The sequence below is a fragment of the Triturus cristatus genome, chromosome 11 (assembly GCF_964204655.1).
Source record: "Triturus cristatus chromosome 11, aTriCri1.1, whole genome shotgun sequence".
Lineage (NCBI taxonomy): Eukaryota > Metazoa > Chordata > Amphibia > Caudata > Salamandridae > Triturus > Triturus cristatus.
Genome location: NC_140594.1, coordinates 1033841795 through 1033865130, shown reverse-complemented (window position 1 = coordinate 1033865130; position 23336 = coordinate 1033841795). Strand labels below are relative to the sequence as shown.

The 23336-nt window shown below is 49.1% G+C and overlaps 1 protein-coding gene across 1 annotated transcript in view; it reads right to left on the bottom strand.

Moving 5' to 3' along the window:
- Positions 1–23336, bottom strand: part of KPNA4 (karyopherin subunit alpha 4) — a 221095-nt gene that overhangs the window by 9832 nt on the left and 187927 nt on the right. Inside the window, exon 16 of the mRNA XM_085635233.1 lies at positions 15822–15916. Within this exon, the coding sequence (XP_085491359.1) occupies positions 15822–15916 (95 nt within the window). The remainder of the gene's footprint in view (positions 1–15821; positions 15917–23336) is intronic.

The following is a 23336-nucleotide window of genomic DNA, read 5'->3' as shown; positions in this document are numbered from 1 at the left end:
CACACACACACACACACACACACACACACACACACACACACACACACACACACACACACACACACACACACACACACACACACACACACACACACACACACACACACACACACACACACACACACACACACACACACACACACACACACACACACACACACACACACACACACACACACACACACACACACACACACACACACACACACACACACACACACACACACACACACACACACACACACACACACACACACACACACACACACACACACACACACACACACACACACACACACACACACACACACACACACACACACACACACACACACACACACACACACACACACACACACACACACACACACACACACACACACACACACACACACACACACACACACACACACACACACACACACACACACACACACACACACACACACACACACACACACACACACACACACACACACACACACACACACACACACACACACACACACACACACACACACACACACACACACACACACACACACACACACACACACACACACACACACACACACACACACACACACACACACACACACACACACACACACACACACACACACACACACACACACACACACACACACACACACACACACACACACACACACACACACACACACACACACACACACACACACACACACACACACACACACACACACACACACACACACACCCCGCCCTTGCAGGCTGGGTGTCTGGGTGCAAGACAAAAACAAAGTCGACATGACACACATCCCTGTGTGCCATGCCCATCACCTACACTGCCATGGCATACATCAGGCACTCCTCTAGCTGGGTGCCCGATGCCAATGGTGTGGGCGCAGGAGCCCTGTGCCCCTACAGTTCCCAGGTCCATTCCTGGGCACTGTAAGTGCAGTGCTGCCATTTAAAGAGTACATGGTGCTGAGAGGTCGTCAAACACGAACCCCACAGCACCATAATGGCAACACTGAAGACTGGGAAGTTTGGTATCAAACTTCTCAGCACATTAAACCCACACTGATGCCAGTGTGGGATTTAATGTACCAAGAACCCCAGAGACCATCTTAGAGATGCCCCCTAAAACCTAACCTACAATCCACGTCTGTTCTGAGGCTGCCACACAGCAGACATGTTGCTGGACCCCTGGGTAGGAGAGACCCTGCTCTCCTGGGCCTGCAACAATGCACATCCTGGGCGAGGTGCTAAATCTCCTCCCCCAGGATGGGCAGGGGGAAGCTTTATAGGCATGCCGCCTCTGAGCTTCCCCAGGCCACTGCAACCCCCCACTCTGGCGGGAAGCTTGGCCGGAAACCCCAAATAAGGACAGGGGATGTGTCAGCCTGCCAACCCCACCCCTCAGGTGGGGGAGGCGAGGTGAAGCACATCTCCAGGCTCTCGCCATCTTGAAGATGGGAAGCCCTGCCCTATCAAGACTAGGTTACTGCCCCCCTCTACTCAAAATCTACTTCTAATCCCTGGCAGCAGCCAAGGACCTCCCTCGACACTCCTGAAGAAGCCTGCAGCCTCAGAACCAGGTGCCACCCCCCCAACCATGATCAACAGAGGGTAAGATTTCCCGACACCAAAAGGCACCCCTGCACCTGGCGCCCCGCGGCCCCCTGTGCCCAATCCCGGTGTACCTACCTATCCTCCAACTACCCAACTTACCTCTCAAAGTGGTGGTGGCACCTGAAGAATCTTCGTCCCCGAGCTTGCAGTCTTTTTCTAAACCGGAGATTTCCCATTGAAATCAATTAAGCGCCCAAAGGCTCAAAGCACCCTGCACGCAGCCGCCCGAGTGGCCCTGGCAGTGCAACATCTACACCTATCTACTTCCCCACCTGCCCTGAGTAAGTGACCAGGAGCCCAGCTCCCACAGCCGCGTGGCCTGCTAGTCAGCAGCCACCAACCAAGGCCCCCCCTACCTCTCATAGGATAACATTGTGCCTAACTCTCTCTGCACCCGGCCGCCCTTGTGCCGCTGAGGGTGAACCAACTGAACCTACCTGACCCTGGGAGACCCCCCCCCCCCCCCCCCCCCCCGAGTCTATGCCCAGAACCTTACCTCTGCCAGTCGAGTACTTACCTTTAAACCAATAACTCAATTTTCTTCATAGGGTAACATTGACTTGCTTTTTCCTGAAATTTCTTCTAAGTGTGGACTTTTCAAATCTTAAAATATTCACCAAAAATCAGCCGAGTAACGAAAACAAACATACTCGCCTGCTATTAGGTGAGCTCCCAGTGCTGGATCTTGGTGCCCAGCACAGACTCAAATACTTACAACTGTACTTACCATTTTCTCCCATAGGAAATCATTGACTGTTTTTCTGTGAAATTTCTTATTTGTCAATTTCTGCAAACTTTCAATATTCTTTAAAAAATCGTGTAATTTCTGAAAACGTAATTACTTACCTGTTTCGGATAAAGGTCTCAGTACTGAGTCTAGGCACCCAGTACTGGATTACAAAAGTAACAAGACCATACTATACCTGCAACTTGAATTTTCTGCCATAGGGAATCATGGACTGTTTTCTATGAAATATTTTCTAAGTGTCAACTTTTAAAATGGCAAAATATGGTCTAAAAATCACAGTAATTAAGTCGACTTTTATCACTTGATTCCAAGTACTGACCCAGGACTGAATCTAGGATCCGTTCCTGGAAATCCAAAAGTAATCCTAAAAGTAATCTGTTGCAAATAACTTGAAACTTCCATTGCACTCAATGCATTATTGGGTTTAAAATTGTGTTGCCTATTGCAACCACTTGTAACTTTCTACAAAAGTCAATTGCATATTGCAAAAGTATTTATATAAAGCCTGTGCTACACCTGAAATGCTGTTATTAATATCAGTATCACCTTAAACCTCCGTTTGTGTTTGTTGTCCCTTCCATTACTCCCCCCCCCCCCCCCCGTTTTTATCCCCTTTGAGGTAACAAGTTTTGGTACGCTCTGAAGAGATCATTTTTAGACCCACTGCTCACTAGGTCATTGCACCTCGCAGTATTGTACCAAACACTACCTTTCACTCACGCGGGTTACCCTTCCAATCCTTGGAACCCCCGTCTATACCGTGCACATCCTTTCACATAGCTAGGGCCTGAAGAAACGCCACTGACCTTTACAGGCAAGCAGGCGTGAAACATGTCGACCTTTTTCTGAGTCACATAAGCACTTTACGCCCACTAGTGACTCCCTGACCTTCTGGTCTTATTACTTTACGAGGGGCTCCGTAATATTAAAATAGCATTTTTGGACACCCCTAGGTAATTTTATCCACACACTTTGCACGCACGTAACCATTTGTTCCTTGGATCCTTTTCTCCCTACCCCTGTTTTATCTCACACTCGCATATCGGCTTTTCTCTTTAAAAGACCTCCGCTAAAGAGACCCTTCGGGGGCCCTTCGGGCATTGCAGCGCCGGCCTGGCGAAGAGCAATAAACAGCCCGATGATGAAGCACGACATCCTTCGGGGTGTGTGAGGGCAAACTAGAGGCTACACTGGATTCCTCCCCTTCGGGATTGGATCCTTGATACTGGGGATAGTTCTTTGCCTCTTTCCACCTTTACCTCTCCCCCTCACCTCTTCCTCCCCTCTACACTTTCTCTCTTTCTACCTTTCCCCCTTCTTTTCCCGTTGAGTAGGTGTTCACTAATTCTGTTTCACCTCCAACAAGGAACAATGTCCTCATTGATGTAACTATTAATGTTGGAGCACGGACATTGGACCATAACTAGCTCCTGGTCCCCATTTCTTTTGTTGACATAACACTATTTTAAACACAATAATGCATGGAGTTCAATGGAAGTTTCATGTTATTTGCCACAGATTACTTTTAGGATTACTTTTGGAATTCCAGGACTGGATCCTAGATTCAGTCCTGGGTCAGTACTCAGAATCAAGTGATGAGTCGACTTTAATTACTGTAATGATTTTTAAACAATATTTAGCTATTTCAAAAGTTGACACTTAGAAAATATTTCAAAGAAAACAGTCAATGATTCCCTATGGAAGAAAATTCAAGTTGCAGGTACAGTATGTTCTAATTACTTTTGTAATCCAGTACTGGGTGCCTAGACTCAGTACTGGGACCTTTATCCAAAACAGGTAAGCAATTACGTTTTCAGAAATTATATGATTTTTGAAGAATATTTAAAGATTGCAGAAATTGACACTTAGAAGAAATTTCACAGAAAAACAGTCAATGATTTCCTAAGGAAGAAAATTGGGTTACGGGCAAGTACAGTGCTGGGCACCAAGATCCAGCACTGGGAGCTTACCTAAGAGCAGGTGAGTAATTTCGTTTGTTACTCGGCTGATTTTTGGTGAATATTTTAAGATTTGAAAAGTCCACACTTAGAAGAAATTTCAGGAAAAAGCCAGTCAATGTTACCCTATGAGAAAAATAGAGTTATCGGTTTAAGGGTAAGTACTCGACTGGCAGAGTTGAGGTTCTGGGCATAGACTCAGGGGTCCCCCAGGGTCAGGTAGGTACAGTTGGGTCACCCTCAGCGACTCTAGGGCGGCCGGGTGCAGAGAGAGTTAGGCCCAATGTTATCCTATGAGGGATAGAGGGGCCTGGATTGGTGGCTGCTGACTGGCAAGCCACGCGGCTGTGGGTGCTGGGCTCCTGGTCACTTACTCAGGGCAAGTGGGGAAGTAGGTAGGTGTAGTTTTCACTGTCAGGGCCACTCGGGCGGCTGGGTGCAGAGTGCTTTTGAGCCTTCGGGCAATCAATTGATTTCAATGGGAAATCTCCGGTTTAGAAAAAGACTGCAAGCTCGGGGACGAGGACTCTTCAGGTGCCACCACCACTTCGAGAGGTAAGTTGGGTAGTTGGATGATAGGTAGGTACCCCGGAATTGGGCACAGGGGGCCGCGGGGCGCTGCGTGCAGGGGTGCTTTTTGGTGTCGGGAAATCTTACCCTCTGTTGATCGCGGTAGGGGGGGGGGGCACCTTGTTCTGAGGCTGCAGGTTTCTTCAGGAGTGTAGTGTCGAAAAAGGTCCTTGGGTGCCGGACTCGGGGTCAGTCTTTGTGGGGTCGTCCTCTGGGTCTTTGTTCACTCCGGCACTGGCCAGGCTTGGCTGGTGCAGAGTGTGCTGGGTTCGCGGTTCCGGGTTGCTGCCAGGGATTAGAGGTAGGTTTTGAGTAGAGCCTCTACTCATGGGAGTCCCAGGGGCTTAGAGCCAAAAGGTAGCCAGGTCCTCCGGGGTTTGTGAGGTTGCTGGCCACAAGAGATGCCGGGTTGGAGCAGGAGCGAGGGTCGACAGGCCCGTAGGGCTGGGGCCAAAGCAGTTGGTGTCTTCCTCTTTTTAGCAGCTGCAGGGCAGGTTCTTTCTTCTAGCTCTTCTTTGTAGTTTGGAATCTGGAATCTGGGGAAGGAAGGTTTAGGGTGCCCCTAAATACTAGATTTAGGGGTGTTACAGGTAGGCAAAGGGCAGGGGCCAATGGGTCCTTGTCCTGGGGTGGGTACACCCCCCTATTCTGCCTCTCTCCTGTGGGAGGGGGGCAGGAGCCTAGTCCTGATTGGGCAGGGCTTCCCATCTTCAAGATGGCGAGAGCCCGGAGATGTGCACAATGGAAGAAACTCCTCAAACTTCTGCAAGAAGTTAAACCAAGCACAGGTCCTATGGATGTGCACCAGACAAGCCCCAGAAAAGGAACAAAACAGTACGATTCAGAGCATACAACGGAGCATGCACAACAGTGGATGTCAAAAATGACATGTGGAGGGACAGATGTCACCATGCAGAGATATACAGAACCATGACTACCAGGAGATACATGTATGTGGATGACCGGGATATACATAAGCAGACAGTGTGAACCGTGAGAACTACACCACACATGCAGAATCCCAATGAAATGCAGCATCCACAGCACGTATGCGTCGGCAGAGACTGGCGCATCACTAGGTAGTCAACCGGCCAACTGTACCCAGGAGGTACAATGGTTAATGGATACTGGCCAAGTCGGGCACACACAAGGCTCGCTCCAGAGGGAGGGGGAGAGGAAAATGGGATCTGAACAAAAATCCCAGATCCCACAGCAAGGAAAAAAAAAAAAAGAGTATGCTTGACCTCCAAGTGTGTGGATATCCCATGACACAAACATACACATATACATATATACATGTACATATTGAAAGACAAGTGTAACTCGCAGAGTATGCCCTACATGAGGCCGCGAAATTGGTACCAAAGGCACCGATGTGAACCATACCAGGATATATAGCTCATGTCAAGACACAGCAAAAGCAACATCAGACCCGTCGGGGATGGAACCCTGGTCTCCTGCGTGACAGGCAGAGATATTGACCACCACACCAACTATCATAGGAGTTAGTAATACACATCCATAGGAGTCATAAAAAAAAAAAATATCCATATACAGATACTGCAGAAATGGCAATGAGTATCCTGAATAAGGATACTGCCACCGATAACCTCAGTAGGAGCCAGGAACAGGAGTACCCGAGCTCCCGCGTGGCAAGCAGCAGAGGGCCTAGAGCTCCTGCCTGGGAAGTGCATAGGGAAAAACGACACAAGGCAACATGCAGCAGTGATGTGTCTGGTGTAGACTAGCGCCTATAGGCAAGAACCAGACCGAGTCTGAGCCGCGAGGGGAGAACTAAGTACGCCCCAACACCAAAGAATGAAGAGTAGACAATACCACCAGAATAGAAAGCTGTCAAGACAGTGGTGCAAGGCGTACCACAGACACCCCCTGACAGTGAACAGTCCCAGTGGGTACTTGCATATCGTGTCCGTACAGAACGCAGAAAGAAACCGCTCTGGAGCTGAACAAGACAACATGCCCACAAGGGACACTTGTTTACGTCTAAGACAGCCAACGTTGCCCAAAAAAAAAAAAAAGTACAGCAAAAAGGTGAAAGAACATGCCAGGGTGAGACAGGTGTGGCAGAAACCCAATACTCTGGCATGTGAGAAAGTACCCTCTTTCTGCATGGTTGCCCCCACTTTTTGCTGAATAGCTGATGTGCTACCCATAGAGGTCCTGTACCATTACACTCACATACTGCCTTTGCAGGCTCTGTGTTTTGGTGCAGAACAAAGTGAAGAGTCGACAAGGGACACATCTGTGCCATGCCTACAACCCACTGCCCTGGCATTGATCAGTCACCCCCCCTAGCTGGGTGAACAATACTAGTGGTGAGGGTACAGGTGCATGAGTACAACCCTCATGGTAGAGGGAGCAAAGAAAGGCGCCACGATTTGAAAGAGACTGTAGGGCTCTCATTGATTTAGCTACCAGTGTCTTATTTTCATTTTCTACAATGCCTCATCAACTTCGGGCCCGAAGAGATGCTTTTTATTAAATTAAGTATTCAAAATGGATTGTTGGACTTCAGGTTTAAACCTGGAAATCCTTAACCAGGAGTGCCTCCTAAGTAACACTAGTGTTAATCTCTCTAGCTGCTGTGTCAGCAGCATCTAAATCACATCTAATAGAAGAATTGGAGATAAGCTTTCCTTCTTGTACTAAATCCTGAGCTTTAGCGTTGTGCTCACCTGGGAGATATTGAAGCAATTTAGTCCCGGTGCGCTCTATCATACCTGACTAAAAGGGCCTGGGTGTTGGCTATACGCCAATGATTCACTGCCTGGGCGGCTACTCGCTTACTAGAAGCGTCTAATAATTTTGACTCTTTGTCTAGAGGGGGGCATCCCCTGAGGTTTGTGAATTGGCCTGTTAACGGGCATTAGAAACAACCAGTGAGTCTAGTCTTAAATGCCCCTTAATAAAGACTGGATCTGACGGAGCAGGCTTTTATTGTCTATTCTTGGAGTGAGAATACGAGCATGAACAGGATCCTTAAATATATCGGCATGTCTCATGCCTTTGAGCATAGGGCGAATCTGACTGGATCTATGTGTACTAGTTATGGGAAGCTGGCTCTGTATATACTACAGTGAGGTATAGTGTGCACAGAGTCCAGTGGAACCACAAAGGTAGGCAGAGGTAAAATTGGATAGAACCTCACTATTTGCGGTAGTGTGCTCAAGCAGTAAGGCAGTATCAGAGGACAGTGTTAAACATTTGTTTTACACACTCCGTCAGCAAATTAATTCACACACTCAGACTGAACTCGGACCAATTGTTTTGTATAAAAATATTCTTTTACTTATTTTATTTTCTAGAATCAAGCAAGCTTGGCACAGGAAAGCAATAAGTACTTTACAGTAGTAATGCAATTGAAATATTGTTTGGATGATAATTGTATATGCACTTTGATTTGATTTACAGCATGGATGCAGAGAAATGCAATGCTTAGTAAATGCAGACTTGAATAGGCTTTTTAGTAAAATAGCAGGTAAGTAACTTGAGATTACTAGACTTACACAGAGTAGTATACCTAGATACTACTCTGGGACATTTCCTGAAAACAGGAAAGTAAAATAGTTTATGTTAGATTATGCAATTTTAAAGAATTTCTTTAGTTTCTCATCTCCACACTTGAAACTTTTCACAGAAAAACAGTCAATGTTATCCTATGGAGGAAAATAGGGTTATCGGTTTGGAGGAAAGTGATCGGTCTTTGGAGTGGAGGTTCTGGGGTTAGAACAAGGGTTCCCTCAGGGCCATGGATGCACTTGTTACACCCTCAGCGGCACTAGGGTGGCCGGGTGCAGATAGTGGAGGCCCAATGTTATCCAAGAGGTGATAGGGGGCCTCCGTTTGGTAGCTGCTGGCAAGCAGGCCACTGGGTTGTGGGAGCAAAGCTCCTGGACATTAGCTTAGGGCAAATGGGTAAAAAGTAGCACCAAAAGGTGCACCCTCAGCAGCACTAGGGCAGCTGGGTGCAGGGTGTTGTTTTGAGGTCAGATGCCCTGTTTCCAATGGCAAACCTCCGGTTTGCAAAAGCACTGCAGGCAGGGAGACTAAGGACTTCTAGGTGCGACCACCACTTCAATAGGTAAGTTGGGAAGTTAGGGGGTTGGTTAGTCACAGTTGGTTTGGGCACACAAGGCCGTGGGGCGTTGGGTGCAGGGGTGCCTTTTGGGGTCAGATCTTACCATCTCCTTGTCAGGGGGGCCTTCTGGATTTAGGCTGCAGGCGTCGGCTTGAGGCAGGTCAGGGGTCGCCGGATCTCAGTGTAGGAGCGCCGGGGTGACCTCATGGTGTTTGCCGACTCAAGCTCTGGCTGTGGATGGCGGGTGCAGAGTGGGGCAGATTCGCAGTCTCCGGCTGCTGCCAGAGGTTGCAGTTGAACAAATCCGGTATTCACAGGGGAACCAGTCTTTGGAAGGGCAGGCAGGCACTCTGGGGTTTTCGGGGTGGCTGGCTGCAGGACACACCGGGATTTTGCAGGGGCAGGTTCGAGGGCAGACAGGCTGGTAGGACTGGGGCCAAGTCAGTGGGCATCTTCCTCTTGTTAACTGCTGCACAGCTGTTGGGTCCTTTTCTTCTGGTTTGTCTGGATCTGAGGAAGCAAGGTTCAGGGGTGCCCCTAAATACTAGATTTAGGGGCGTTACAGGTAGGTAGAAGGCAGGGACCAATGGGTCACTTCCCTGGGGTGGGTACACCCCCTATTATGCCACCCTCCAGTGAGAGGGGGGCATGTGCCTGTCCCTGGTTGGCTGAGTAGCCCCATCTTCAAGATGGCGTCAACTGAGTTGTGCTTCACCTCGCCTCCCCACCTGAGATGTAGAGTTAACAGAGGTGGGCACACCTCTTCCTCACTTGTTTTTCCCGCCAGTTCTCCTGCCCAAAGTGTGGGGAGGGGGTCAGAACCAGTTGCTGAAAGCAGCAATTGGCCTCGGGAAGCTCACAAAGGCAAGTCTTTGAAGCTTCCTCTTCGTGAACCCTGCCCATCCTGGGGAGGAGGCTTGGCACCTCGTCCCAGGATGTGCATTCAGGCCCCGGAGAGCAGCAGGCTCTCGACCCAGGGGTCCAGAAAAGTGTCTGGTGGTGGCAGCTGAAAGCAGCCACTCAGCCAAGACACTAGAGGTGGGTTAGTTTTCAGGGGGCATCTCCAAGATGCCCTCTGTGCATTTTTCATTAAATCCCACACTGGCATCAGTGTGGGTTTGATGTGTTGAGAAGTTTGATACCAAACTTCAGTTTTCAGTGTTGCCATTATGGTGCTGTGGAGTTCGTAATGACAAACTCCCAGCACCATATACTCTTAATGGCAGCATCGCACTTACAATGTCTAAGAATGGACTTCGATACTGTAGGGGTACAGGGCTTATGCACCTGTATCGCTTACCACTGGTATAGTGCACCCAGCAAGAGGGATGACTGATCTATGCCAGGGCAGTGGGTTGAAGGCATCGCACACAGGGATGTGTTCCATGTCGATTCTTCACTTTGTTCTGCACCAAAACACGCAGCCTGCAAAGGCAGCATGTGCGTGTAGTGGTACAGGACCCCTAAGAATGGCACAATAAGTGTTGCAGCCCTTAGAGGCCTTCTCTGGTCACAGTGCCTTGGGTACCATGGTACCATTTATCAGGGGCTGACCTGTGGCCAGAGATGCCAATTGGGTTTAGGCTTCAATGCAGTTTTAGGGAAAGAACTTAGGCGCTGGGTACCCGATTAGCAGGGGCCCAGGGCACACTCAGTCAAATTACATCAGCAATTCAGCAAAAAGTGGGGGAAACCATGCAAAAAGAGGGCACTTTCTCACAACTAGTGATTTTTTATTTGGTTGTACACAGTGATATTCTGAAGCTCTAGCAAGTAATTCTAAATATGCTACATTATCGTCAGGAAAGGTCTGGGTCATTGCCAGTACCTGAATCAGTATTGTAGTCTTCCCAGGGATCTACAGGTAAATGAGTATCTGCATCATCATCATCATCATCAGGCTGTAGGACGGGAGAGTTATTTGGTGTGATAAGTAGATCCAATGCTGGAGAAGGTGGTGAATCCGTAGGGAAATATGGTGTAAGAGGAGGAGAGGGGTTAGCACCGACATTCTACCTCTTTAAAGGAATTGTATAATGTATGTCCTCCGACTCAGGTTTGCGCTTCGGGGGCAGTTTAGTAAGCTGTACTGTATCCGGATTAATGCAAAGTTCCTTTTGATTTGGGAGGTGGGGCATAGAAAACCTGATCATGTACCTTTGGAGGAACATCTTTCAGTTTCGGCACCGAGGACTTTGGTACCAGGGTGGAATTACTTTTCGGCGCGGAAGGATTGGGTTCCGAAGCAGTTTGATTTTGAAGTCGAGGATTTTGGCTCCAAAGTAGTCTTTAGCTTCGAGCCCAAAGGTTTCGGCTCTGTGCCAGACTTTGGTAGACTATGCTGATCCAGAAGGCTTAGCGAAGTGTTTCGGTGCCGAGCCGGGCATTAGAAACATTTTATCGGTGTCGACCGTGGCCCGAAGGCGGAGGTGGAACCGAAGCCTTTTGGTTGGCTTGAATTGGGTTTCGGGGCAAGGGGTGTTTGGTACTCACAGGACGTTGACCTTCCGGTATGTCGTTTTTCCATCTTCGGAGTCAGATTATAGAATAAATACAGGTTCTTCCTGTTCCTCTTCAGACCCATGTGCATCAAATTCCTCTTGCTCAGATCCTTCACTGAAGATGTCGGGAGTGTATTCGATGTTCTGGATTTGCATTTCATGTCGTCGAGCCAGATCTTGGAGTGTTTACTTCGATCAAAACGATCTGCACGCGTCGTAGCTCTTTAGTGAGCACACGTTGCACACTTGGTGTGAGTCGGTACGCGAATACTTTGCGTAGCAGAGGACAGAATTTGAATGGAGTCCGTTCCATCGACTGCAAGGTGGACTGATGCAGTTAGACCCGATGGTCTTCCATGAGTTTTCCGATCAAAACTGAATTTTCTTGACATGCGGAGATGTGGGATGCGCATACGGAACAATTCTGATGCGGTTAGAGTGGATTACGCACTGAGGAGAAGCCCATGAATTGGTTTCCAAACGGAGCGCAATACACATCCGAACCTGAGGAAGGAAAAAAAAAAACAATGGAGTCGATGCCCATGTGCGCCATCACCGAAAGGAGAAGTCACCTTACCTTCTGACTGGAAAGACTTCTTCGAAAAACAGCAACTTGCAAACATCTGGACCCAACACTAGTTGGCAGGAGTGTGCAAAGCATGTGATCTACAGCTCACATGCCTCGAACATATATATTTAGTGTTTTAATATCATTTCTAAATCCCAAGGTACTAGGATATCTTTTACGGGAGGGCACATTCCTTATAAACAGAAGACTTGTTCTTGTCGGATAGCTTGAGTTTGAAGGACTCGTAACCTCAATATGTGGCGAGCAACAGGAGAGGACGAGCAACAATACTGGTGGGAAGGGTGAGCAACAACACGGAAGGGGGTGGTGAGATGGGCAAGTAAGAACGCAGCGAGAGATAGAATTGTGGGAAGGGGCAAGCCACAACAAGGGGGACGGCCTTCAAACATGCACTTTTATGGAGTTCTTCTACTAAAAGAAATAGGTAGCTGCGAAAGCGTGAGCAGTGGAAGGACACCAGGCAAGGGGCAAGGAAGCAGTACTTCGGCCATGCTCCGGTTAGGAACAAACAAAGAAGTGAAGCCAGCACAAGCTGCCCAAAGATAAACAAGGAAATCAGTAAGAATGAAGCAAACCAATTGTAAGCAATGGGTGGTCTCTAAGCCTGCTGTAGGCTAACAAAATGTCTCATAAGTGACTGAATATGTGAAGTCTCAGACTAGATCTATAAAGCACTTGAGGGTCCCTACCTATTCACAACCAACATTTAAGGACTATCAAATAGCCCAAGTTCATTGCAATGCCAAAGAGTAGGGATGGTCATCAACACGAACTGAAGGGGATTCCTCTTACACCCCCCACCCTACCATTATTGGGATATAGGAACATAGTAGCTGTGAGAAAGTGCCCTCTTTCTTGCATGGTATGCCCCCACTTTTTGCTGAATTGCTGATGTGCTTTGACTGAGTGTGCCCTGGGCTCCTGCCAATCAGGTACCCAGGGCCTGTGTTCCTACCCTAAAAACTGCATTGAAGCCTAAATCCAATAGGCATCTCTGGCCACATGTCAGCCCCTGGTAAATAGTACCATAGGTACCCAGGGCACTAACCAGAGAAGGCCCCTAAGGACTGCAGCACTTATTGTGCCACCCTTAGAGGCCCTGTATCTTGACACACACACTGCCTTTGAAGGCTGAGTGTCTGGGTGAAGAACAAAACTAAGACGACATGGCACATATCCCTGTGTGCCATCCCCACAAACCGCTGCCCTGGCATACAGTCACCCCTCTAGCTGGGTACCGTATGCCAGTGGTGAGGGTACAGGAGCATGAGTCATGTACCCCTACACTGCCCAGGTCCATTCCTGTGCCCTGTAAGTGCAGTGCTGCCATTAAGAGTATATGGTGCTGGGAGGTTGCCATTACGAACTCCACAGCACCATAATCGCTGCACTGAAGACTGGGAAGTTTGGTATGAAACCTCGGCCCATTAAAACCCACACTGATGCCAGCGTGGGATTTAATGTAAAATGCACCACAGAGGGCATCTTAGAGATGACCCCTGAAAAACGACCAACTACCAGTGACCTGACTGAGTGGCTTTGCAGGCTGCCACCACCAGACATGTTTCTGGACCCCTGGGTCGAGAGCCTGCTGCTCTCGGTGGCCTGAAACAATGCACATCCTGGGACGAGGTGCCAAGCCTCCTCCCCCAGGATGGGCAGGGTTCACGAAGGAGAAGCTTCAAAGGCATACCACCTTTGTGAGCCTCTCCAGCCCACTTCCTGTACCCAGCAACTGGTCCCCAATGGTTCTACCCCCCACTTTGGGCGGGAGACCCAGCGTGAAAAACAAAGTGAGGAAGAGAGGTGTGCCCACCTCTGACAGCTCTACCCCTAAGGTGAGGTGAAGCACAACAGAGTCTCCGCCATCTTGAGGATGGGGGACCCAGCCAACCAGGGACAGGCTTCTGCCCCCCTCCCACTGGAGTGTGGCAGAATAGGGGGATGTACCCACCCCAGGGAAGAGACACCATTGGTCCCTGCCCTTAACCTACCTGTAACGCCCCTAATTTCAGTATTTAGGGGCACCCTGAACCTTCCTTCCTCAGATACAGCAACCACAAGAAAAGGACGAGCAGCTAACAAGGACGACGCCCACTGACTTGGCCCCAGCCCCACAAGCCTGTCTACCCTCGAACCTGCTCCTGCAAAACCCCAGCGTGTCCAGCAGCCAGCAACCTCAAAAACCCTGGAGGACTTGTCTGCATTCACTTTCCAAGCTGCTGGAGGACTTGTCTGCATTCACTTTCCAAGCTGCTTCTCCTGTGAAAACCGGACGGGTTTGAACTGCAGCTTCTGGTGCCAGACAACAACTGCGAATCTAGCACTCTGCACCCGCCGAGCCCAGCCCGTGTTTGAGTGAACAAACCACGAGGAGGTCCCCCTTGAGATCCTGACCAGACATCAGGCAACCCCTGACCTGCCTCAAGCCTCCATACTCAATCCAGGAGAACCCCCCCACCGCGACCAGAGCGGGTGAGAAAATCCGACGTCCAAAAGGCACCCCTGCACCCGTCGCCCTACGTCCTTGTGTGCCCAACCCAGTGGTGCACAACCATCCCTCTATATCACAACTTACCCCTCGAAGTGGTGGTCACTCCTGGAAGATGTTCATCCCGAGCCTGCAGTGTTTTTGTCCCGGAGAATCTCTATTGAACTCAACAGGGCACCCGACCTCAAAACTGCACCCGGCTGAGGGTGCCCCTTTGGTGCTAACTTGGTCCCCAACTTGCCCTGAGCTTAACCCTAGGAGCCTTGCTCCCACAACCCTGTGGCCTGCTTGCCAGCCGCCACCAACCGGAGTCCCCCTATCCCCCATAGGATAACATTGGGCCTCAACACACTGCACCCGGTTGCACGAGTGACGTTGAGGGTGCAACAACAGTGCATCATTGACCCTGGGAGACCCCAGAGTCTAACTCCAGAACCCTAACTCAAAAGACCGATTACTTACCTTGAAACCGAAAACTCATTTTTTCCTCATAGGATAACATTGACACTTTTTCTTCCAAAAAGTTTCTAAGTGTCGACTTTTGAAAACTACAAATATCCCTTAAAAACCAGCCGATTAACCAAAACACATTTTCTCACCTGTTTTCAGTAAACGTCACAGGGCTGAATCTAGGATCCAGTCCTGTATTAGCAAAAGCAATCTGAAAAGTAATTAACTGCACTTCACTTAAAAAGCCCATTCAATTGAATGTACTATACCTGCAATGTGTTGCAAACTGCTTTCTTAAAACTGTAACCAAAACCAGTTCAAGTTATACTGCAATTCTGAACTGTGTTCATACAAGTAAATTACTACTGCAAAGTATTTATATGCTTACCTGTACCAGGCTTGCTTGGTTCTAGAAATAAAACAGTATATTTTTTATACAAAACAATTGGCCTAGAGTTCAGTTCTTGAGTGTGTGAGACCATTTGCTGACTGAGTGTACATCAAATGCTTTACACTGTCCTCTGATACTGCCTTACTGCTCGACCAAGCTACCACTTTAGAGTAAGGTTCTATCTAACTTTAACCTCTGCCAAGCCTCCGGAGACTCTTGGACTCTATACCTCACTTTGCTGCAGTATATAAGTAGAGCCAGTTTCTTACAGTAACTCAATATGGTCATGGGACCTTCATTCAATAACCAGGAGTGCACTTACAGCAGCATCTGAAGTTACTACTTTTGAAATACATAGTCATTATCAATTTGCAAAACAAACAAATTGGCAACTAAATATTACTTACATCTTCTGATGAAAAGAACTGATCAATGATTTCATACGCCAATTTGTATATATCTTCATTTTCATGATTTTGCAGCTGCTCAATCTTCTCCAGTCCTACAAGGTAAACATTGGTAAAACAGGTAAATAAATGACTCAAAGAAAGCAGCACTGTAAAGCAGATTAGTTATCAAACGAAGAAAAATGCTAATGTATACCACCGGTGTTATCAAAGATGTTGATATAGTACACAAACTGTACAACAAAGGAGTAGAATAGCTAAAGATATTGTTCACACCCCATGGTGAATCCTCTGCACTGCTACATAGGAAAATTACACAAACAGCTCCTAACTACACGGGGCATTTTTCTATGAATATATAAAAGCGTTACTTACCTTCGGTAACAATGTAACTGGTAGAGACGTTGTCTAGCCAGATATTCCTTAACTTAGAATATCCCCAGGCGTCAGACTGGATCCGGAAAACTTTTTGCACAAGCACCTCTGTGCATCGCGGGACGGCACCACACGACCCTGCCCCGACGTCGTCCATGTACGTGACGTCAGCGAGGTCATACGTCCCTCCCAGCGCGCTGACGTCAGTTTTATCCAGAGAAACTTTCCCGCGAGACAACACGGAGCCACCAACAAAAAACTGTGAAAGTATGGGAACAGTGTGCAAGGGATGAAAATCCGTGAATAAAGGAGGATGGTGCAAGACACCATCGTAAAAGACTGAATAGACACTGCGTACATATAAGTGAGAAAGCTGTAAGAAAGAACCCCGCAAGCAATGAGAAGACCCTTCTCAAGTGCAATAAGGGAAGAATATCTCAGATACAAATAGTCTGTCATTACTATGTAGAACTGTGTCGTCTAGCAAGAACGGAGCACAGAGAGAACAGTCCACCGCAGGAATGTATGAAAAATAAAGACTGGCACTACCCCTATAGTAATGGAGGTCTGAAACAGAGGTTAACAGATGCCCAAAGAAGACAACTGTAGAGGAGACCAGAATCCTGAGCCAATAGACCTGGAGGGAGGGAAGGCAGCAGGAGAAGAAAAGAAAAAAATGAATCTCCTGGTGAAGGTTAATCAAAAGGCATTTTAAATGTAAGAAACCCCTGAGAGGGAGTCAGCTGTATTATGGCAACTCTCAAAGGGACACAATGTGAGCACCCGTGAGAAAAACCAATGGCAACTGAAAGAGGCCAGCTGAGAACCCCACTTGGCAAGATTTTCGCAGAACGGGGAGACTGGGTGGGCGTTGAGGAACCTGCGGCTAGACAACTTCTCTACCAGATTGAATATGCTACTTACCAGTATGCATCTGTTCTTGGCATGTAGGGCTGCTGAAATTCATATCTGTGCATAGATCGCCGCCTAGTGTTGGGTCCGGATGATTGCACATTGTTGTCCTGGAAGAGTCTTCGAAGTATCACGAGATAGGTGGCTCCTCCCCTGGACTACAGTGCGCATGGGCATCCTCTCCATCCTTAGATTGTTTATCGCCATTGTGGCAGTGATGGAGTAGATACAGTAAGTGATGACCATGCTATATAGTAATTCTGAGTGCTGCAGCCGCTACAGGCGCCGGGGAGGAGGGTGGGCGATATGAATGTCAGCAGCCCTACATGCCAAGAACAGATGCATACTGGTAAGTAGCATATTCAGTTCGAGGCATGTGGGCTGCTGAATTCATATCTGTGCATAGATTATATAGCAGTCCCTCCCTTAGCGGCGGCTGCCCGTGCCAGCTGCAGCAGTCTGAAAAAGTTTTGACAACAGCCTGTCCTACAGCTGCCTGCTGTTTTGAGTGTACATCTACGCAGTAGTGTTTGGTAAATGTATGTATAGTGGACCATGTGGCTGCTCAACAGATTTCCTGTAAAGGAATGTTTCCTAGGAAAGCCATGGATGCCCCTAACTTTCGTGTTGAGTGGGCTCGTGGGGGAATCGTTAATGTGCGTTTAGCTTTTTGATAGCAAATTTGAATACATTTAACGATCCATCTGGCTATCCCTGCTTTGGAAATGGCGTTGCCCTGGTGTTGTGGAGAAAAGGCAACGAAAAGTTGTTTTGTTTTCCTAAAGTCCTTAGTCCTGTCTATATAGTACATTAGGGCCCTCTTTACATCTAGTGTATGGAGCATTCTCTCTGCGACATTTTGTGAACTTGGAAAGAAAACAGGCAGTTCGATAGTCTGATTCATGTGGAACTGCGATATCACTTTGGGCATGAATTTGGGGTTGGTACATAGTACAACCCTTGTTTGCGTGTACCTGTATGAATGGCTCTTGAATGGTTAGTGCCTGGAGTTCACTAACTCTTCTTAACGAAGTGATTGCCACTAAGAAAGCTACTTTCCAGGTGAGGAATTGAATCTCACATGAATGGAGAGGTTCAAAGGGTGGACCCATTAATCTGGTGAGGACCACATTGAGGTTCCACACCGGTGCCGGTGGGTGTCTTGGGGGAATTACTCGTTTGAGTCCCTCCAAGAAGGCTTTGATGGCAGGCACTCTGAATAAAGAGAGGTGCTGCCTGTTTTGTAGATAGGCTGCTATCGCGGTTAAATGGATACGTATTGAGTTGTATGCCAGATTGCATCGGTATAAGTGTAAGAGGTAGCAGATGAGGTTTTGAATGGATGCGTCCAGCGGGTTGTTATTGTTGTTGCAGTAAATGAAAAACCTCTTCCATTTAGCCGCATAGCAAGCTCTGGTAGTGGGTCTTCTGGCCTCCTTGATGATATCCATACAGGCAGGTGGCAGGTTTAGGTAGCCAAACTCTAAGACTTCAGGAGCCAAATTGCCAGGTTCAGCTGTTGTGGATCTGGGTGCTGAATTTCGCCATGGTTCTGCGTCAAAAGCACGGGCTTGATCCGCAGCCCTTGATGCGGCACCACGGAAAGTTCTAGAAAGGTGGTGTACCATGGTTGGCGCGCCCATGTGGGAGCAACTAGGATGAGTGTCAGTGAGTGTTGTCGCAGTTTGCGTGCCACTAGCGGTATCAATGGCGCTGGGGGAAAAGCGTACGCAAATCTGCCAGACCAGTTAATCCATATCGCATTGCCCTGTGACTGCGGATGTGGGAACCTGGCGGCAAAGCTTTGGCATTATGCGTTTGTTTGTGGCAAATAGGTCCATCTCTGGATGACCCCACTGTTGGAAGTACGGTTGGAGTACTGACGGATGTAGCTCCCACTCGTGCATCTGGTGGCTGTGTCTGCTGAGCAGATCCGCCATCTGGTTGTCCTTGCCGGGGAGGTGTTCCGCCATGAGGAATATGTTCCTCTGAAAGGCCCACTTCCACATGCTCTGAGCCAGATGAGACAACTGTGGAGAGTGCGTTCCCCCCTGCTGCTGTATGTAGTACATGGCAGTCATGTTGTCCGTCCGGATCAACACGACTTTGTTGCACAAGTGTACTTTGAATGCCTTCATGGCTAGGAAGATTGCCATCAGTTCCAGAACGTTGATGTGCATCTTTTGTTGTGTCGTCTATAGTCCCTGCACTGTGTAAGTGAGTACATGAGCTCCCCAACCCTGGAGAGAGGCGTCCGCTGTCAGTATTATTTGTGGAACAGGCTCGTGGAACGGTCGGCTCTTGCAAAGGTTTTGTGGATTCCACCAATGCAGAGAGTTGTATGCCTGACCGCTCACCAACACTAGGTCTTTTAATTGTCCGTGAGCCTGATTCCATTGACGTGCCAAGCACTCCTGAAGCGGGCGCATATGTAGTCTCGCGTGCAGGACTATGAAGATGCAGGAGGCCATCATGCCTATCAATGCATGAACATTCGCGCAGGAAGGGAGTGTTGAGGTTTGAACTTTGAGATCAGCAGTTGCATGCTGTTGATCCTCACTAAATTTGGCTGAGCTGTGGCTGCCAGAGTGTTTATGGTCGCGCCCAGGTACTGTCGTACGTGTGCGGGTTGGAGATGTGATTTTGGGTAATTTAGTGAGAATCCCAGACTGTGAAGAAGGTGAATGGTGAGGGACATGTGGCTGGCACATTGCTGGGCTGACTTTGCCTGAACAAGCCAGTCGTCCAGGTAGGGGAAGACGTGAATGTGTTGTCTCTGTAGATGTGCAGCCGCTGTTGCTAGGCACTTGGTAAAGACCCTGGGTGCTGTTGTTACTCCGAAGGGGAGAACTTTGAACTGATAGTGATGTCCCTGAATAGTGAACCTGAGATATTTCCTGTGTGAAGGGTGTATGGGTATGTGGAAATACGCATCTTTTAAGTCCAGTGTGGCTAGGAAGTCTCCCAGACTGAGGAGCGGTAGAACCTGCTGTAGGGTGAGCATATGGAAATACTCAGAGAATGTAGTGGTTGAGGGGTCTCCGGTCTAGTATAGGTCTGAGCGAACCGTCCTTTTTTGGGATTAAGAAGTACAGAGAGTACACCCCTGTCCCCTGTTGGTTGACGGGCACGATCTCTATTGCACCTTTTTGCAGCATACTTCGCACTTCCTGCTGCAATAATGCCAAGTGCTCTACGGACATAAGACGGTGCTTTGGCGGTATGTTGGGTGGAGTGGACGTTAATTCGCGACAGTAACCGTGCTGGATAATGTCCCTGACCCACCTGTCTGTGGTGATGGTTTTCCAGACTGACAGGAACTGTTGTAGTCTTTCCCCGACAGGTGTTATGTGGTCGGGGGGCAGGGAGAGGGCGTCACTGTGTTTTTGGGGGAGGACCTGGTGTTGCCGTACCCACGTCCTCTGCCTTTGGTGCTGGATCCACGATATCCACCTCTTGTGGTTTTATCATAGTTACTTTGTGTGCCCCCTTTAGTGTACTGCTGCTGTGACCCCTGACCTCTAGCTGCTCCTCTATTCCCGGGGCGACGAAAGGAGCCACTACGAAACTGCTGCGTTTGGAGAGCCCCCATTGATTTTGCAGTGTCAGTGTCTTTTTTAATTTTTTCGAGGGTAGTGTCAACTTCAGGGCCAAATAAATAGTCCGGGTTGACCGGTTGATTTAAGATATTGTTCTGAATCTCAGGCTTGAAGCCTGAGATTCTCAAACATGCGTGCCTCCTCAACAGGACGCTGGTGTTGATTGCCCTGGCCGCAGTGTCGGCCGCATCCAATGCGCATTTGATGGATGCATTGGTAAGGAGTTGTCCCTCTCTGATAAGGAGCTCTGCTGCCTCTATATTCATCTGGCAAATGTTGTAGCAGTGATTCTAGTGTGTCGTAGTGGGACCGATCAGAACGGGCCAGGAGTGCCTGTGTGTTGGCAATGTGCCAGATGTTTGCCGCTTGCGCTGCAATCCGTTTGCCTGATGTCTCCAGCACTTTGGACTCCTTGTCTGGGGGAGGAGCATCACCTGTTTGTGAGTGGGCTCTCTTGCGAGCATTAGCAACAACCATGGAGTCTAAACGTAACTGATCCCTAATGTACATAGGGTCTCCGGGTGCAGGCTTGTATTTCTTTTCGATTCTGGGGTTGAGCACCCGTGCCCTGGTTGTTTCTTTAAAAATGTCTTTTGCAGGTTTTAGAACTCCTTTTAGCATTGGCAGAGTTTTGACAGTTTTTTCGGAGGAGGCGAAAGTGTCCACTAAGAAGTCTTCTTCTACAGTGTCAGAATGGAGTTCCACTCCATGATTGGCAGCAGCCCGCTCTATGAGGGCATTAAAGGCAGCAGTGTCCTCTGTGGGAGATGTCTTTATGTTATAAAGCTGCGTGTCAGGGATTTTCTGGTGCGGTACCCTGGTCGGTGGGGTCATCCCATGCCTGATCTGGGTCTTGCAGGTGATCATCAGGATCGATATCCCCAGGGTAGGTGGTATCATCCCCTACATAGTCCTCTCCTGCGTCTGTCTGAGTGCGTAGGAGAAAAGGACGGTGGATCCTGATGGAAGGGTTGTAAGTGTTCATGAAGCACTGGTTCTGATCCTGCCGGCAATTTGTGTTTGAGAGGAATTTTGTAGGAGTCCAATCCCCTCTCTGGCGTGATTTTCCGCTTGCGGAGCATCAACCTACCAGTGTCGGCGTCGATAAAGTGTGCCAGTGAAGGCTCGATATCGGTTTGTCCAGTGGACGGGGGACTGTGTTTGGCGGACACATGTCTGAATCTGGAACATTTTCGGCGCCGTGTGTGGCGGCAATCCAAACGTGATGTTCGCCGGCGCCGAGGGTGATTTTGCACTCTTGTGCGTTTCGGGGCCCGACGTAGAGTGGAGGGTTGCCCGGTCCCTGATGCGTTGCAACGATTCTGAGACCTGTTGCACGGTGAACGCAGAGGGCGCCTTGGAACCGATCGGCACCTTAGAGGTAGGGGTCGAAGCGGCATCCGACTTTTTTGCAGTCTTTGGGTCGTCGATCCGAAGGGAGGTATCGACGCTCGTCGGAGTCTATGACTTGGCAGGCGCCGCCGTCTTCGACGTCGATGCAGACGGGTTGGCCACCTTGACTTTGGTGGTTTGGTCCGTAATCTTTGGTGCCAGAGGCCGAGGGGCTGTGTGTGGGCCGAGGGCCACCTTCTTCGGCTCGGCGCCCCGATCCGCTGCGGTGAGCTCGGCACCGAAATCTCGTTTGGCGCGTTCGGAGCCGATGACCTTAGCCGGCGTCGAAGGAGTGGAGGGCTTTGAGGCCTTCCGAGCCGATCGCAACCAGTTTCACTTTCGGTTTCGATGGAACCGGTGCGATGGACGGTTTCGCTGAAGGGAAGCCAGTCCTCGATAATAATGGCTCCTGAGAAATGTTCGAGGCCGGGCCTGGAGGCGGGGCCGAAGAACCGTGAGATTGGTCTTGGGTAAGGCCCGTAGGCGATCCCTCGACCTGAGCCTTATGACGACTAAGTTTTTCGGCCTCCGTATCGACGGGTTGGCCTAGCTCTTCGCTGGAGCTATCTTCCTCGGCCCCAAGGGCCTCATCGTAGTCTACCTCATCAACGACGTCTTCTCCCTGAAAGATCACCCCATCGTCGTCTTCCGATTGGGAGTCGTGTACGGAAGCGGGGCTGGAGTCTACGTCTTCCACGCTCTCGGCGTCTTCGTCCTCGGTGCTAAAGATGTTGGCCGGGGCAGGCGCCGATTGCTGTGCCTCCAATCTCGCTGCCCGTCGATTCCGGAGAGTCTTCTTCAATCGGAACCGGGCACAGGCCATACATTTAGACTCATCGTGATCTGGTGAGAGACATTTGTTACATACCGGGTGGACGTCGATGTGTGGGTATTTCGCGTGGCATAAAGGACATCTCTTGAAGGGAGTCCTCGATTCCATCGTCGAAGTTAGACGTTCGGACCAAGCGGATCCGAAAAGCTTGAAGGTGCTAAAGCACTAAAGAAACTGGTCGATACCGAACAGGAACAGTACTGACGAGAACTAAAGGCCTTTTGGCCTTAAACTAAATTTTCCTAACTTGAGCTAAGATAAGCACATCCGAACCCAATGGCGGAAAAAAACAATCTAAGGATGGAGAGGATGCCCATGCGCACTGTGGTCCAGGGGTGGAGCCACCTATCTCGTGATACTTCGAAGACTCTTCCAGGACAACAATGTGCAATCATCCGGACCCAA